Source organism: Scyliorhinus canicula, chromosome 24 (genome assembly GCF_902713615.1).
Source record: "Scyliorhinus canicula chromosome 24, sScyCan1.1, whole genome shotgun sequence".
Taxonomy (NCBI): Eukaryota; Metazoa; Chordata; class Chondrichthyes; order Carcharhiniformes; family Scyliorhinidae; genus Scyliorhinus; species Scyliorhinus canicula.
In genome coordinates, this window is record NC_052169.1 from 22,184,209 (window position 1) to 22,203,078 (window position 18,870).

The window sequence follows — 18,870 nt, forward strand, 5'->3', positions numbered from 1 at the left end:
CTTACAGCAATGATGCAAAACAGAAAGGAGAGCAAAGCACCGTACCATTTCCGGCACATGTCCAACAGGAGGACGTTCAAGGCTGTGTTCTTCACCTGCATCCGGCAGAGGATTTTCTGAACGTTGATGCAATTCTCCGGCCTGTACGGATTCGGAGCGTTTACCGGCACCATGTAATTCCGGCCGGAGCACTCGTAGCCATGCCCAGCATAATAAAACAGAGCTAGTGGGTCGAAAATAGGAATGAGAGAGTGAAACGTATCCAAACTATCTTCACAGACATCCATCCCCCACCGAGAGAGGGTCCGACATGCTAGGAAACCCTCACAGTCATAACTACCAGCTTCACACGGCAGACTTTGCGACACTCCCTTAATTAAAAGACCCATATCTTTCGGTATCGAGTGATATTTTTTCTAACTCTTGAAAAATATTAAGGTGGATAAATCACCAGGGCCAGATGGGATCTACCCCAGAATACTGAAGGAGGCTAGAGAGGAAATTGCTGAGGCCTTGACGGAAATCTCTGGATCCTCACTGTCTTCAAGTGATGTCCCGGAGGACTGGAGAATAGCCAATGTTGTTCCTTTGTTTAAGAAGAGGAGCAAGGATAATCCAGGGAACTACAGGCCGGTGAGCCTTACGTCAGTGGTAGGGAAATTACTGGAGAGAATTCTTCGAGACAGGATCTACTCCCATTTGGAAGCAAGTGGACGTATTAGCGAGAGGCAGCACGATTTTGTGAAGGGGAGGTCGTGTCACACTAACTTGATAGAGGTTTTTGAGGAGCTCACAAAGATGATTGACGCAGGTAGGGCAGTGGATGTTGTCTATATGGACTTCAGTAAGGCCTTTGACAAGGTCCCTCATGGCAGACTGGTACAAAAGGTGACGTCACACGGGATCAGGGGTGAGCTGGCAAGATGGATACAGAACTGGCTAGGTCATAGAAGGCAGAGAGTAGCAATGGAAGGGTGCTTTTCAGATTAGAGGGCTGTGACTAGTGGTGTTCTGCAGGGATCAGTGCTGAGTTTGCTGTTCGTAGTTCGTAAATGATTTGGAGGAAAATGTAACTGGTCTGATTAGTAGGTTTGTGGACGTCACAACGGTTGGTGGAATTGTGGATAGCGATGAGGACTGTCAGAGGATACAGCAGGATTTCGATCGTTTGGAGACTTGGGCGGCGAGATGGCAGATGGAGTTTAATCCGGACAAATGTGAGGTAATGCATTTTGGAAGGTCTAATACAGGTAGGGAATATACAGTGAATGATAGAACCCTCAAGAGTATTGACAGTCAGAGAGATCTAAGTGTACAGGTCCACAGGTCACTGAAAGGGGCAACACAGGCGGAGAAGGTAGTCAAGAAGGCATACGGCATGCTTGCCTTCATTGGCCGGGGCATTGAGTGTAAAAATTTGCAAGTCATCTGCAGCTGTATAGAACCTTAGTTAGGCCACACTTGGAGTATAGTGTTCAATTCTGGTCGCCACACTACCAGAAGGATGTGGAGGCTTCAGAGAGGGTGCAGAAGAGACTTACCAGGATGTTGTCTGGTATGGAGGGCATTAGCTATGAGGAGAGGTTGAATAAATTTGGTTTGTTCTCACTGGAACAAAGGAGGTTGAGGGGTGACCTGATAGAGGTCTACAAAATTATGAGGCATTTAGAGTGAATAGTCAGAGGCTTTTTCCCAGGGTAGAGTGGTCAATTACTAGGGGGCATAGGTTTAAGGTGTGAGGGGCAAGGTTTAGAGGAGATGTACGAGGCAAGTTCTTTACACAGAGGGTAGTGGGTGCCTGGAACTCGCTGCCGGAGGAGGTGGTGGAAGCAGGGACGATAGTGACGTTTAAGGGGCATCTTGACAAATACATGAATAGGATGGGAATGGAGGGATACGGACCCAAGAAGTGTAGAAGATTTTAGTTTAGACGGGCAGCATGGTCGGCGCAGGCTTGGAAGGCCGAAGGGCCTGTTCTTGCGCTGTACTTTTCTTTGTTCATTGTTGACTCCCTGTGTTACATCATAGTTTTAACAATGATTTCAAAACCATCATGCAAATCAGATAGCCAGTTAGGGAGGTAAGAAATTAGACACTAATACTTCTCTTGATAATAGGTTTATTCACAGAATACAGCATTACACGGAGTGTGCTTCCTAACCACCAATCCAGTGTCCCAGTAGTCTCTCTTTATATGTGCTCTAAGTACTTAATTAAGAAACGCCCTTAACCTGGGTATGTTGCCAATATAACTAATGTATCATTAATACAGAGACTCTTACACAGATAGCATGGAGCCCCATGTATCCACCTACCACATTTCAAACCAGTGATTCACGTGGTAACCCAAACCAGGGGCTGGTTTAGCTCACCAGGCTAAATCGCTGGCTTTTAAAGCAGACCAAGCAGGCCAGCAGCACGGTTCGATTCCCGTACCAGCCTCCCCGGACAGGCGCCGGAATGTGGCGACTAGGGGCTTTTCACAGTAACTTCATTGAAGCCTACTCGTGACAATAAGCAATTTTCATTTCATTTCATTTCACAGTGCAGAAGGAGGCCATTCAGCCCATCAAGTCTGTACCGGTTCTTGGAAAGAGCACCCTACCCAAGGTCAACACCTCGACCCTATCTCAATAACCCAGTTTCATTTCATCCTGTCGTCGAGTCAGAAGGTTGTGGGGTTCAAGCCCTTCTCCAGACTCTTGAGCACATAATTCACAAGATGACAATTTCATGCATGCCACATTGTCAGATTACATTGAATTACATAGAATTTACAGTGCAGAAGGAGGCCATTCGGCCCATCGAGTCTGCACCGGCTCCTGGAAATAGCACCCTACCCAAGGTTAACACCTCCCCCTATCCCCATAACCCAGTAACCCCACCCAACACTAAGGCCATTTTTGGACACTAAGGGCAATTTATCATGGCCAATCCACCTAACCTGCACATCTTTGGACTTTGCCATCTTTCAAACGAGATGTCAAACCATGACCGTCTCTGCCTCCTCAAGTGGATTTAAACATCCCACGAAACTGACCAAATCCAACTTGACCGACAGGAGAAGGCTCATCCAGCCTGTCCTAATGCCGGTGTCCATATCCCCTATCCACAACCCAAGTGATCTCCTGGGAGAGGTGAAAAAGTAGATTAAAAAGCCAGGCCAACATAAGAACATAAGAACTAGGAGCAGGAGTAGGCCATCTGGCCCCTCGAGACTGCTCCGCCATTCAATTAGATCATGGCTGATCTTTTGTGGACTCAGCTCCACTTTCCGGCCCGAACACCATAACCCTTAATCCCTTTATTCTTCAAAAAACTACCTATCTTTATCTTGAAAACATTTAATGAAGGAGCCTCAACTGCTTCACTGGGCAAGGAATTCCATAGATTCACAACCCTTTGGGTGAAGAGGTTCCTCTTAAGCTCAGTCCTAAACCTACTTCCCCTTATTGTGAGGCATTCCCCCAAGAAGGAGGCCATTCATCCCATCGAGTCGAAACTGGCTCTCTCAAAGAGCATTCTGCCCGCTCCCACACCCCTAACTCAACCCGGTCGCCGTACGCATTCTTTCTTCTCAGATAGAAATCCAATTTCCTTTTGAATACCTTGATCAAACCAACCTCCACCACCCTCTCAGGAAGTTTGTTCTAGACTCCAATTACCCTCTGGGTGAAAATTCTTTTCCTTACATCATTTGTGCCTCTTTTAGCCATTACATTAAATCTGTGCACTCTGGGTCTTGATGTTCTCTTGAGGGGGAACAGTTTCTCACAGTTTACCCTGTTCGTACCCCTCAGGACCTTGAATATCTCCAACAACTCTTCTCTCAGCCTTCCTACTTCCAAGGAAATCATTCTCAATCTCTCCAATCGTATCAATACTGGCTCATATTGTTAATCAACAGAATTGCGAATCGCAATATGTGCGCATTGGGGAAAGGGCGTCATTGGCACGACAGAATGGATTAGATTGGATTGGATTGTCACGTGTACCGAGGTACAGTGAAAAGTATTGTTCTGCTTACAGTCCAGACACATCATTCCGTACCTGAAAAAAAAGGACCGACATGGACACGCAATGTAAATACATAGGCACAGGCAGTGGGTGAAGCGTAAGGAGTGTAGTACTGTTCACTGGAGAAGATGCGCGAAGAGATCAGTTCAGTCCATAAGAGGGTCATTCAGGAATTTGGTAGCATATGGCATTACCATCGCTGAATCCCCCACAATCAACATCCTGGGGGTTACCATTGATCAGAAAGCGAGCTGGACTAGCCACATTATTACTGTGGCTACCAGGGCAGGTCAAAGGCTAGGAATTGAGGGGTGATAGATATAGGACAGATGTCAGAGGCAGTTTCTTTACTCAGAGAGTAGTAGGGGTGTGGAATGCCCTGCCTGCAACAGTAGTAGACTCGCCAACTTTAAGGGCATTTAAGTGGCCACTGAAAATGGAATAGTGTAGGTCAGATAGGCTTCAGATGGTTTCACAGGTCGGCGCAACATCGAGGGCCGAAGGGCCCGTACTGCGCTGTAATGTTCTATGTTCTATGTTCTAATCCTACGGCAAGTAACTCCCCTCCTGACCCCCCCTCCCCCAAAGCCTGTCCACCATCTACAAGGCACAATTCAGGTGTGTGATGGAATACTCTCCACTTGCCTGGATGAGGGGTCACGCCGGGGTCGACAAATTTTGGGGAGTAGCACCTGGTGCTGGTTGTGACAGGCCAACAGCCATAGAGGCGTTGGAAAATTGACAGAACCACCCCCCACCCCCCCCCCCCCCCCCCCCCCCCCCCCACTGCAGACTCTATGCCTAGCATTGAGTAGGAGTACAACGGTACTGATACATCTTCGAGAGGCATGTGCTGTGCGCTGAAGGGACGTTGAATTGAAAATATCAGAAGAATTGTAAAGGTAAAGTCGCCATGGTCCTAGATGACCAGAGGCTGCCCCCCTTTGAAGGGGGGGACAGCCGACAGGTGATGATTTAGGGGGGCTGGTTTAGCTCACTGAGCTAAATCGCTGGCTTTTAAAGCAGACCAAGGCAGGCCAGCAGCACGGTTCGATTCCCGTACCAGCCTCCCCGGACAGGCGCCGGAATGTGGCGACTAGGGGCTTTTCACAGTAACTTCATTGAAGCCTACTCGTGACAATAAGTAATTTTCATTCATTTAACCTGAGGGTCACCGCAAGGTTGAGAAATCGGGACCTTCACGAATGACCTCAGCCGCTGCGGGGAATCGAACCCGCGCTGTTGGCCTAGCTCCGCATCACGAACCAGCCGCCCCAGCCTGCTGGGCCAAGTGGAATTTTCCGGACAAAGTCTATTTTTGGACACACAAGGGGAGTGGATGAGGTGAAAAGTGCAAAGGCACTTCAAGCGAAGAAGGCGAGGGAGAAAATAACAGCTTGGTGTTGCTGGAGTCAGGTACTGAGGTTGGGAGAAAATCAGCCAACTGAGCTGGAAAGCCCGTTTGCATTTTGTATGAAACGCCTGTTTCCCGGCTGTACGTTCTGTACAATTCTATGTAAACCGCGCTCAGGCAGTTCACTGTCAAAACGAGACAAACAACAGAGCAACCCGCTGTGGTCAGCTTCCTGTCAACGCCTCTCAATCGCCCCGTCTGAGAGCGGGATCTCTGCCTCTCCTGGTGACGTCGAGAAAAATAATTCAAGGCAACAAACAGAGCAAGAGGTGCACTCGCTCTCTCTCTCTCTCTCTCTCTCTGTCTGTCTCTTTCTCTCACTCCCTTTCGTTCCCTCCCCATTACCAAACAAGGAGGTGAAACAGTGGCAGGCCAGAAATAGCGCATACCCCACTGCCTCAACACAGGCTGCGGCCTGGTTCCTACTGCCTTCCTCCTATCTGTCAGAACTGACCCCAGGGGAAGCCGGGGGGGGGGGGGGGGGGGGGGGGGGGGGAGGGGGGATTGTGGGGATCACTGTTAAAATTCAGAAAAACTAGGCCTTTCTGAAGTGAGTTGACCCCTGGACAGTTTTTGCCGAGGATGTGCGAAACGAGCACAGGGCAACAGTGACCCCTGACCATTGAGCCATCAATATCGATCCATAGGCCAGGAGCGGAGGCTTTTCTGCAGCCTCTCAATTCACACAGTACAGCGGTTCCGGAACTCTCCGGAAAGGCAGCAGGAAGGAAAAGGGGGGGGGGATGTGGTTCAGTAGATTCTCGAGAGCACAGTCCCAGCTGGGCTAGGCCTGCAGAATCCTGGCTGGGAGAGAACGGAAAATCAAGGCCCGACACCGGGCCTGCTCGGCTCGATGGGACGTCGGGGGGGGGGGGGCGGTCCTGGGCTCAGCGCCAAATTCCTCGAAACAAAGCGAAGCAACATCGGAGATGCCGATTGTAAAGACTTTGGTGACACTTGGCCAAGGTTGGAATCAAGGACACAACGACAGCTTGTGTTTATTTGGTGCCTTTAGTGAATGTGGTTCCCAGGAGCATTGGCAGTTCTCCCTGGTGTCCAGGCTGTGGGACCGCGATCTGGTCAAACTGGCTGCTGTACTTCCCACACTACTACGGTGACAACTGTAAAAACGGTCTGCTATTGGCTGGAAGGCACTTTCGGGCATTGAGATCGTCTCGGGATGCTTTACCAACCAAGACTGCTCTACAAGTAGAATTTGTTGTTGTTTGAAAGGCACTATATAAATGCAACTTCTTCCTTCATCTAGTCAACAGGCAATCTCTCAATCCATTCAAAACAATGGGCATTCTTCAAGTGGAAAGGGGTATGAGGGGTATTAGGGGCAGCACGGTAGCATGGTGGTTAGCATAAATGCTTCACAGCTCCAGGGTCCCAGGTTCGATTCCCGGCTGGGTCACTGTCTGTGTGGAGTCTGCACATCCTCCCCGTGTGTGCGTGGGTTTCCTCCGGGTGCTCCGGTTTCCTCCCACAGTCCAAAGATGTGCGGGTTAGGTGGATTGGCCATGCTAAATTGCCCGTAGTGTCCTAAAAAGTAAGGTTAAGGGGGGGGGGTGGTTGTTGGGTTACGGGTATAGGGTGGATACGTGGGTTTGAGTAGGGTGATCATTGCTCGACACAACATCGAGGGCCAAAGGGCCTGTTCTGTGCTGTACTGTTCTATGTTCTATGAGGGTAGGGGAGGATTGGGCCAGGGTGCACACATGTCGTTGCATCTCTCCTTTAAAGCCATACATTTTGCCCCTATTTAGAACGCGAGGCGGGCACCAAAGTTCTTAAGACAGCCTCACGGTTCCTCTTCCTCGGGGACAGGCTCCAGAGGGTTTATTCTCAGAGGCTTCGGGTTGCTGGGGAACGCCATCAAACCATCGAGTCGGGACTTTAACTCGGTGGCCCCTTTCCCCGAGCTGTGCCCGCCTCGATTGAGAATTAGCCCTGGGCGTGCTGTGCCAGCTTTGAGCCATGCTTCACCCCTGTTGGCACGGTGAACGCTGTTGGGTTAGAGGGCTGCCGACGAGCTGTTCAATAATTTCGCCACCAGGAGCTGGACACATACCTCACCAAGTATAGACATGTACCCAATGGAAAACGAGAGAAACAGATGGGGGAACTTTGGCTCGCGATGACTTTCCGAGACCTCTGTTGATTGTGTCACAGTTTATAATTACAGGAGTGACGCATTAACATTGATCGATAGATTAGAAGTGCAAGCTATCCCACACGATTTCAACTTGCACTAGCTACAATGTGAAAATGAACAGCCAATCTATTTTAATGATGGTTGGGGGATAAATATTTGCCAAGGGAGAACTCTCCTCCTGCTCTTCTTCAGGAGAGCGCCACAGGATTTTCCACATCCCCCAGAGAGGGGGAGATACATTTCCCCCCCTGAAGCAGTGCAGTACCCTCTTGGCACTGTCTTAGAGCGTGTCCGTCACGTTGTGCTCACGTCCCTGGGACGTAAACCCACAAGTTTCAGACTCAGGGGAGAAGCGCTACCAATGGAGCCACGGCTGGCACCGTGATATCCTGCTCCCAGCACATCCGGGAACATCTGCTGCCCATTACAGGATACCTATTGCAGGGATTAGGTCTTGCGGTGCAGTGGGTTAAGCCTCCCTGCCTCTGAGCCGGAAGCTCTAGGTTCGAATCCCACCCCGGGACTTGATGGCCAAGGAACGTGCGTTCGGAACGCAGCCCGACAGGTTGAGTGCGTCAACCGGGAAAATCCTTCCAAACACAAGTCAATGGCTGGCGATAAGACTGGGAGGGGCTCCTGGTCAGTGACGCTTGATGTGGAGCGGTGGCCCTCAAGCTATAAGCCCCTAGTGACAGACTAGCGACCTGTTCTGCGGATAACTAGCTATGGAAACGGACGAATGTCTACCTTAGGGCGCCACAAGGTGACAAGATGGAATACCAGGGAGTACCCCTGCCATGGACAGTGCCCAATATTCCGACATGCCCCCGACTGTTGGGCGTATCACTCCAGGCGTGGGAATCCACTCTTACATCGCTGTTAATTTTTAATTTCCCCTCTGCCTCCAGTTCCGTCTGAACCTTGTAACATTCCACACCAACCGACGATCCAGGATTCAACCTTCAAACAGCTGCCAGGGGGGGTTTAAGCAGGAGCCGAGGCCGGCGGCCATGTTGGCAGATGAAAGATTTTGGGATAACGGAGAAAATGTGGGGTCAACTCTTGACCTGTCCAATAAGATGCCAAGGTTCTGAGCAACCTGGTTCAGACTAATGCCGCAGAGAGGGATGGAACCGGTGGCTGAGAAATGAAGAGTGCGGCAAGGAGGGTGGGGGAGGGGGGGGGAAAGAGAACACCAATTCTCCCAGAGGATTCATCAGCGAGTTGAGGCTGAGAACATTAAATAGATTGGCGGAATATTTCTTAAAGCATCTAGGCTGAAGAGAACACCCGTTTAACCATCAATTGAATTCACTGTCTTTTGTTTAATTATATTATTCATTCATTCATCCGGAAACACACACAAATATAGGGAGTAGTTAGCAGCAACCATGTTAAAGATATGACTCAAGAATGAGTGCATCTGCCCTGCAGCGCCTGCTGTAGTGTCATAGACTCATTGAGTTTGACAGCACAGAAAGAGGCCATTCGGCCCATTGAGCCTGCGCCGGCCATCAAGCACCCATCTATTCTAATCCCATTTCCCCGCACTTGTATGCTATGGTGATCTAAGGGGCTGTTTAGCACACTGGGCTAAATCGCTGGCTTTTAAAGCAGACCAAGGCAGGCCAGCAGCATGGTTCAATTCCCGTGCCAGCCTCCCCGAACAGGCGCCGGAATGTGGCGACTAGGGGCTTTTCACAGTCACTTCATTTGAAGCCTACTCGTGACAATAAGCGATTTTCATTTCATTTCATTTTCATTTCTAAATGCTTCGCAAGTGCCTTCCCCAGAGTAGGTCAGACGGACCCAAGCTCAAAACAATTCCCCCTCGCTGTCCAGTCAGTAACTTTCAAAAACAAGTTTGCCTCGTTGCCATGGGCTGTGTTCAGAATGGTGGAGATTCCAATGGAATGCATGTTGGCCTCAGGCCCACTCACCATAGACCCCACGATCCAGCAGCTGGAGAAACTGCTCGACGGCACTCTGCATCTCGTCTTTGGTCAGGTCCAACAGCGAAACAACCCGGAAGTCAAGTTGGTGCAGCAGGCTGCACAGTTCCATCACATCCATCATGGTGGCCACCAGCTTGGGGTGATTCACGTAGTTCATGTTCCCAATCAGCAGCGCCACTTTGTCGGTCGCTGAAAGGCAAAGGGGTACAGAGGTTACTGCTCGATTGGTGCCAAAGGAGGAGGGGGGGGGCGGGGGTCACTGTCCAAAATGTCCGGAGGGGAGGGGGGGGGGGCTACAGGGATCGAGTGGTGGAGAAAGACCAGCACCTCACCCTCGAGTCAGGAGACTGAATTCCCACTCCTGAACCCTGAACATTAGATTCAGGCTGACAAATTGGAGCACAGCACTGGGGGAGGGTGGTGTTGTCAGCAAGCGCCGTCTTACAGATGAGGCGGAACATTGAGACCCCGACTTCTCTCTCGGGTTGACGTTAAAACAATCCCCCGGTACCACCCACAGATCAGCAAGGGTGTGTCCTGGCCAACATTCATCCCTCAACCAACGCCACAAACAATCCGGTCAGCATTGCAGCCCTGTTTGTGGAATCTTGCTGTGCGTGCGTTGGCTGCTACATTCCCTACACTACACCAGTGACTACAAAAGTACTTAATTGAATATAAAGGGCGTGGAGCATCCCGAGGTTGTGAAAGGCCCTATATAAATGCAAGTTTCTTTTTTCGGCCCAGTGTACTCATTTAAATAAGGGATTATTACACAACGTTCAGAACCATTCGCAACTCCTCTGACTCTGAAGCAGTTCATGTCCAAATGCAGCAAAACCTGGACAATATTCAGGCCTGGGTTGGCAAGTGGGAAATGACATTTGTGCCAGGCACTGATCAACGCCAAGAGAGACTCTAACCATCGCCCCTTGACATTCAATGTCATTACCATCACTGAATCCCCCACTATCGACATCCGAGGTGGCCATTGACCAGAAACTGAACTCAACTAGCCACGTAAATATTGAGGCAATCAGAGCAATGGGCAGCACGGTAGCATGGTGGTTAGCATAAATGCTTCACAGCTCCAGGGTCCCAGGTTCGATTCCCGGCTGGGTCACTGTCTGTGCGGAGTCTGCACGTCCTCCCCGTGTGTGCGTGGGTTTCCTCCGGGTGCTCCGGTTTCCTCCCACAGTCCAAAGATGTGCGGGTTAGGTGGATTGGCCAGGCTAAATTGCACTTAGTGTCCTAAAAAATAAGGTTAATGGGGGTTGTTGGGTTACTGGTATAGGGTGGATACGTGGGCTTGAGTAGGGTGATCATTGCTCGGCACAACATCGAGGGCCGAAGGGCCTGTTCTGTGCTGTACTGTTCTAAAAAAAAAGTCAAAGGCTTGGATTCCTGCAGTGAGTAACTCACCTCCTGACCCCCCAAAGCCTATCCACCATCTACAAAGCACATGTCAGGAGTGTGATGGAATAGTCTTCGCTTGCCTGGATGAGTGCAGCTCCAAAACACGCGAGAAGCTCAACACCATCCAGGACAAAGCGGCCCCGCTTGATTGCTCCCCTGTCCTCAAACCCTCCACCATCGACGAACAGTAGCCACCATGCATACCATCTACAAGGTGCACTGCAGGGACGCACCAAAGTTTCTGAGGCAGCACCTTCCAACTCCACGACCGTGATCATCTAGAAGGACAAGGGCAGCAGATATCTGGGAACCCCACCACCTGGAGGTTCCCCTCCAAGTCACTCAAACCCCCCACCCCCACCCCCCCCACAACCTGGAAATATTTCACCGTTCCTTCACTGTCACTGGGTCAAACCCTTGGAACACCCTCCCTAACAGCACTGTGGGTATACATAGACATAGACATAGAACAGTACAGCACAGAACAGGCCCTTCGGCCCTCAATGTTGTGCCGAGCCATGATCACCCTACTCAAACCCACCCTATACCCGTAACCCAACAACCCCCCCCCCTTAACCTTACTTTTATTAGGACACTACGGGCAATTTAGCATGACCAATCCACCTAACCCGCACATCTTTGGACTGTGGGAGGAAACCGGAGCACCCGGAGGAAACCCACGCACACACGGGGAGGACTTGCAGACTCCACACAGACAGTGACCCAGCCGGGAACCGAACCTGGGACCCTGGAGCTGTGAAGCATTTATGCTAACCACCATGCTACCCTGCTGCCCTATACCTACACCTCAGGGACTGCGAGAAGGCAGCTCACCACCACCATCCCAGGGGCAACTAGGGATGGGAAATAAATCCCGGTCGAGGCAGCGACGCCAACGTCCCTTAAATGAGCTTAACAAAAACAATTCTTGCTCTTTCTGTCTGGTGGCGGGTTGGGCAGTCAGATACCGGGGGACTTTACGGAGCTAGTGATGAATTGGAGATCCCCTCAGATGACAGGGTTTTAGGGAGCTGGGCAGGAAGGCCCATTTGCACGTGTCACACCCCTCCTTTAGCAGTAGGTTGAGGTTTAGACGGTGACACCTTCTGACTGACCTTCTTTGACTTTTTACTTTTAGTCCACGATTTAGAGTTTATCGTCAAAGTCACAGGGTCTGACAAAGCGTTTACTGCTCTGCTCTCTGGAAGCCTAGGTCAATACGAAGGACTCTGCATCAACTCGGTGACCTAATTAGAGCAATATGAACTCCACTCTGATCAAGCTCAGTACCACATTTCCAGGCATTGTCTGTGCGAAGTTTCACTTTGATTGGGAGATAGCAGGAACTTACCAAACGGGGGTTTTTCTTTGATATTCAGTGAGAGTGGAATGGCTGAGTAAAGCTGGAAATTGTAACGCCTACTTTACAGCAATGGTTCTGAATCAAATGTACGAATTGGCTGCAAGTCACTGAGGCATTTGGACGCTGGAGCTTGTGAATCCCAGTCAGTATTCACACACCCCTGAAAACCCCCTGGAAATGCTTCTTTGAGCACAGCAAGCTCCCATTGAAAAAAGCAGCGTGACAATGAGCAGATAATAAAACGTACAGTGCAGAAGGAGGCCATTCGGCCCATCGAGTCTGCACCGGCCCACTTAAGCCCTCACTTCCACCCTAACCCAATAACCCCTCCTAACCTTTGTGGAAACTAAGGGTCATTAGCGCGGCCAATCCACCTAACCTGCACGTTTTTGGACTGTGGGAGGAAACCGGAGCACCCGGAGGAAACCCACACATCCTTTTTTTTTAGTAATATTGGTCAGGGCACAGGGGAAATCCCTGTTCCTCTTTGAAGTGGTGGATTGGAATCTTCCCCGAGGGGGCAGACAAGGTCTCGATTTAACGCCCACACCCCCGCCCTGCAGTGCAGAGCTCTCTCGGTACAATAATAGAGCCTTAGCTAAGGTTCAGTGCCGCAGTCTCTGGAATGACGCCCAAACTCCTAACTTGCCGTCTCAGGAGAGCTGGACAGACACCTTGCTCTCGCCTCTCCTCCACAGGGTCTTCTGAAACTAATGTCGATTCAGCCAAGGAGTAGGACTGTTGGAGAAAGTCCCCAAACTACCGTAGCCTAACCCCAATGCTATTCACTATCGAACGGTGGAATAAAAAAAGCAGAGGATTACTCAAATAGAGAACGGCTGCAGAATTCCGAGGTGCAGAAGAATCTAGGTGTTCTCGTCTTGAGTCATAAGCAGATACAGCATGTAATCAAGAAGGCTAGTGGAATAATAAACACCCTTTGTTATGAGAGGAACTGAATATAAAGTAAAGCTAAAGAGAAAATGCTGGAAAATCTCAGCAGGTCTGGCAGCATCTGTAGGGAGAGAAAAGAGCTCACGTTTCGAGTCCGATGACTCTTTGTCAAAGCTAACAGGCAGAGAAAGTGGGAAATATTTATACTGTGGAGTGAGAATGAAAGATGAGTCATAGCCACAGAAACCCAGGGAAACCGGGTGCGAATGGCCACAGATACGAAGAGGAAAGAGTGTTAATGGCAGTCACCAGAGAGGACAAAAGATGTGAAAGGTCAAACAGCAGGGAAACTAACATCAGAGGATGATCTGTAGGTGTGGGGGAGGGGAAGGGGGAAGCAAAGAGGAGAAAGGTGCAGGAAACATAGAACAGTACAGCACAGAACAGGCCCTTCGGCCCTCGATGTTGTGCCGAGCATTGTCCGAAACCAAGACCAAGCGATCCCACTCCCTGTCATTCTGGTGTGCTCCATGTGCCTATCCAATTACCGCTTGAAAGTTCCTAAAGTGTCCGACTCCACTATCACAGCAGGCAGTCCATTCCACACCCTAACCACTCTCCGAGTAAAGAACCTACCTCGGACATCCCTCCTATATCTCCCACGCACACACGGGGGGGAACGTGCCGACTCCGCACAGACAGTGACCCAAGCCGGGATTCGAACCTGGGACCCTGGAACTGTGAAGCATTTGTGCTAACCACTATGCTATCGTGCTGCCCAATTTATACTACAGGATAAAAGAGTGCTGATTGATAGGCCAGTCAACTCTGATTGGCTCCAGCGTTGCCATGGAGAAAAGCCACGGGGAACTGTATGTTCCCCAAGTTCTGGCAACATGACATTCTGCACTGCCAAACTTTTCTTGTCAACTTCTGGCAAATTGTAAACACCTTAAATCAGACAAATACCTTTCCCTGTTAATGGGGAAAAACAGCACGAGATGAATTGAGGAGGATAGAGGCTCTAAGGGAAAGTCAAGACCAACAAAGGCCCAGTAGGCCGAGTGACCCGTTTCTCTGGTGTAAGTCACCCGGTAACAGGTAAGCCGAGATAGTTCGTGAAAAAAACATTAGAACAGTTGCGACACCATTTCTTGTTTCTACTTTAATGTTTGTTACTGATGGGACTGATGGGAAATGTCAAATCCTTTGGGCGTTTTCTGTCGCTCATCGTAAAACCCAAAAGTCACCTGCAAATAACTAAAACGAGTGTTAACATACCACATAGTCCAGCTTCCTGAGGCGTGTCTGAAAGAGAAAGGGGGGAAGAACATGTAAGAGCGAGTGGAAGATCATGTCCTTATTCTTGTTATTAAGACAGAGGGAACATGTGGGCGGATTAAGGAGGGCTGTTCCTCAGCATAAGTGGTTGTCACCGACTTTCATTAACAGCGCTGGCACCCCGATGAGACTGTGGGCATTCGTGAGGTTACCACAGCAACGCAGCCAATCCTGGCAGCACGCCAACCACTAATTGGTTGTCCTTACTCAAGTCTTTACTTAACGGATCACCAACTCGCACAATTGGGGGGATCAGTTAAAGAGACAATGCGCTGTGTGGGTGATTGAACCCCGGTTCTCCCCTGTTCAGAAGCAACGGCAGCTTGAAAACTTGTGGCTGACTTCCTGCGCTGCTCGCCCCGCCGCCATTTTGCCTGGGGCCTTCATGAGGCCAGACTCCGTGCCCTCCTGAAGCCAGTGGGAGCGGAGTCAAAGCATGCGATTCGGCTCCCACTATAACAACAACCACTTATAATGATAGCACCGTTCAGGTAATGAAACACCCTGACACGCTTCACAGGAGCGGTATCATAGAATCATAGCATTTACAGTGCTGAAGGAGGCCATTCGGCCCATCAAGTCTGCACCGGCCCTTGGAAAGGGCACCCTTATTAAGCCCACAGCTCCACCCTATCCCCATAACCCAGTAACCCTTCCGAACCTTTTTGGACACTAAGGGTAATTTAGCGTGGCCAATCCACCTAACCTGCACATCTTTGGACTTGTGGGAGGAAACCGGAGCACCCAGAGCAAACCCACGCAGACATGGGGAGAACATTGAAAATCCGCACAAACAGCGACCCAAGCCGGGAATCGAACCTGGGATCCTGGAGTTATGAAGCAGGGATGCTAACCAATGTGCTACTGTGCTGCCCAAGCTGTGCTACCATGCTGCCCACGCTGTGCTACCGTGCTGCCCACACTGTGCTACCGTGCCGCCCACCATATAAAACAAACCAGGTCACCGAGCCACATAAGGGGGTATTAGGGCAGGGCACCAAACGCTAGGTCGCAGGGGTAGGTTTTAAGAAGGTCTTAACGAAGGAGAAGAGGAGCAGGGAGGTGTAGGGAGGGATTTCCAGAGCTTGGGGCCTTGGCAGCTGATGGGATGACCACTGACGGTGGAACAATGATGATTGGGGGACGCAAGAGGCCAGAATTAGAGGAGCATAGATACTTGGTGGATCGTAGGGTTGGAGGGGATTATAGGGATAGGGAGGAGTCAGGCTCTGGATGGATTTGAAAACAAAGATCTGGGGCAGGATTCTCCGTCCCGCTCTGGTGCGGCGTGCCCCTGAGATTCTCCGCCTTGCCAGTCGGCCAATGGCCATTGTGGGCAGCCCGAGGCCGACAGGAACCCCCTGGGCCGCCAGCGCAATGGAGAATCCCGGCAGCGGAGAATCAAGCCCAAGATCTTTAAAAACATGACGTTGCTCGACTGGGTCAGCGGTGTAGGTCAGAGAACACCGGGGAGATAGGGGAACGAGTTAAAAACCCGGACACAGATGACCTTAAGTTTACGGAGCGGGGAATAGGGAATAGCAGCCAGGAATGCATTGGAATGGTCACATCTAGAGATAACAGAGGCACGGATGAGAGTTATGTGCAAAGGAGCCAGGCAGTAGTTTACGTATAACTGGACAAAGCGTGCACTGTGCGCACTCCACCCACTTCCACTCTGTGCTGAGCGCCCACTCTTTAAAACAGTCACTGCTGCCCACGGGCAAAACAGCCTGGGATACATCCTAGTTTATTTATTTTGTTGGGGCCAGAGAGAGCAGCAGGACACCTGCTGGAGCGCAAACTCAAATCCAGGCTTCGGCCTACCTGGCCCCTTCCCTGACAGAAGGTCGCCTCTCTCCCACGCTCGCCCCCCCCCCCCCTCCTCAATGTCTCGGCTGCTGGCAAGCACAACATGGGAGGGGCTGATTTCCTACGTCCCAGAGCTGAAGAGATTCGCTCAGTCGCCCATAGCTGATGAGTGGAAGATAAATGAGGCTCTGGTCTATGAATCGATTCATTACATTGATTCCCGGGGAAGAGGGCTGTCCTCTGAGAAGCAACTGAATGGAGTGGGCTGATATTCTTTCTGGTTTAGAGAAAGGAGATCTCTTACAAATGTGTAATATTTTTTAATAGGGATTAATAGGGAAGCTATTTCCCTGCAGAGAGTCTAGAACTAAAGGATAAGAGGTCAACCATTTAGAATCCCGACAATGCAAAAGGAGGCCATTCGGCCCATCAAGTCTGCACCGGCTCTTGGAAAGAGCACCCCACCTCGGGTCAGACCCCCACCCTATCCCCACAGCCCAGTAACCCCACCCAACCTTTTTGGACACTAAGGGACAATTTAGCATGGCCAACCCACCTAACCTGCACATCTTTGGACCGTGGGGGGAAACCGGAGCACCCGGAGGAAACCGGAGCAGACACGGAGAGAACGTGAAGACTCCGCACAGCCAGTCACCCGAGGCTGGAATTGAACTTGTGTCCCTGGTGCTGTGAGGCAGCAGTGCTAACCACCGTGCCGCCCTTCAGGGTTGAGGGGAGGTGAAATTTATTCGCTCGTAAGATTGTGAATCTTATACGTGGGAGACCTGTGGATACTCAGTTAGATCCACAGACACCCTACACTGCAGAAGGAGGCCATTCAGCCCATCGAGTCTGCACCGACTCTCTGATAGAGCACACTACCTAGGCTCACTCCCCCCACCCTATCCCCGTAACCCCACCTAACCGGCACATCCCTGGACACTAAGGGGCAATTTTACCGTTGCCAATCCACCGAACGTGCACATCTTTGGGAGGACCCCTGAGCACCCAGTTGATGATGATACTCAAGGCCGGGACCAATGGGTTTTTGACTCAATCAGGTGATACAGGAAAGGACGGAGGAGTGTGAAAGAGGTAGAAATTCAGCCACCATCGTAAGGAATGGCGGTGCATGCGCGAGAACTCACTCCTGTCGGTCACGTTTTTATCCCCTGGCTGGGAAGGAGGCAGGACTCCGAGTCAGCGCATCGCGGGAGATAATCGCCCAGCAAACTCTTTCCCAGAGTCAAATACAATCAAACGAGAGGAATACCCCTGAACAAAAAGATTCACAACAGATCGGTGCAGGTTTGGGAGTGCGTTTGAGCAGGGAAAGTTTAAAGCTTCCTGGCCAAAATTTTAAACACAAAAAACATTCTGGTTCAGATCAGACTATTTCCCTGTCAGTAACATGTGGATCAACCACAAACTGAAAGCGTATTTTCCCCATGGCGGAAGAGGTTATTAGCCAGGGGGGTTTTTGGACACGGGAGGCTGTGGTTTGCAGTTCGGAGGTTGGCACCATCCTCAACAGCAGAAACAGGTTTACCAAAGGGAAGACCGCCCCTTGCTTCACAGAGGCTCAGAACATTACAGCACAGAAAGAGGCCATTTGGCCCATTGCGTCGGCCATCAAGCACTTATCTAGTCTAATCCCGTTTTCTCAGCACTTGGCCCTCGCCCTCGCACGCTGCGGCGTTCGGCACTCACACACAAACTAATTCAGCTTATTCCGAGCATTCTGAGCTCTACCTGGTTTCCGGCAGACTGTCGGGGACTTGGCTGAACCCTTCCTCTGTCCAGAGCCTGTAAACGAATTACAGCTGATTATTTCACACGTCAAACCCGACGCCGACTCGAGGAACATCCAGAGAAACCAACATTGCTCCCGTCAGCATTGAGAACTGATTTAATTGAAGCACCTTGTCATAATATACACCAGTATATCATGGTGCAGACACGCGCTGATGGACACACACAGGGACCAATCAACATGTACAAACACCGCAGCCAATCACCAGTTAGAATACACACACTGTAAAGGCAGAGGGCACCACGGTTCCCGCTCATTCTGGGTGCTGCCTCTCAGTGTAACAAGAACTCACCCAGCCCAGCACAGACTCACACCACGTGCCGAGAGAATCAACTGGTTCGGACAAGGCTTAGGTCTCTAGCTTAAGTTAGCATCATTTAGACCCACAGTCATCGTGTGTTAGTTAGTTAATCAAATTGAGTTGAACCTTCATCAGTGTTGGAAGTGTCTGTTCATCTCTCAAGTCTACACTAGCCAACACTTCACACCTTAGTTGATTTGAGGTTTTTATTCAGTTAGGATTGTGGGTAGGAATGGTGGGAGAACCCAGAACAAGGTGAAAATTAGACACAGGCCAGTCAGGGGTAATAACAGGACGTACATCAAGTCTAACGTAAATCCGGAACCGTCTTTCTTCAAAATGAGGTTGCTGACGAACTGAAAATGTCAAGATTGACATTGGTGGAT

At 50.4% G+C, this 18,870-nt stretch overlaps 1 protein-coding gene across 4 annotated transcripts in view; it reads right to left on the minus strand.

The window, feature by feature from the left end:
* The window catches only part of malt3 (MALT paracaspase 3), a 242,432-nt gene that overhangs the window by 35,980 nt on the left and 187,582 nt on the right, over window positions 1-18,870 (minus strand). For all 4 annotated transcript variants that reach the window (XR_005458688.1, XM_038784246.1, XM_038784245.1 and 1 more), the window contains exons 7-10: window positions 18,123-18,176; window positions 14,499-14,525; window positions 9,530-9,733; window positions 46-223 (exon numbers count right to left, since the gene is read on the minus strand). Coding sequence is in view for 3 of the 4 variants with exons in the window: in XM_038784246.1 (XP_038640174.1) it covers window positions 46-223; window positions 9,530-9,733; window positions 14,499-14,525; window positions 18,123-18,176 (463 nt within the window). In the remaining variant the exon portion in view is untranslated. The remainder of the gene's footprint in view (window positions 1-45; window positions 224-9,529; window positions 9,734-14,498; window positions 14,526-18,122; window positions 18,177-18,870) is intronic.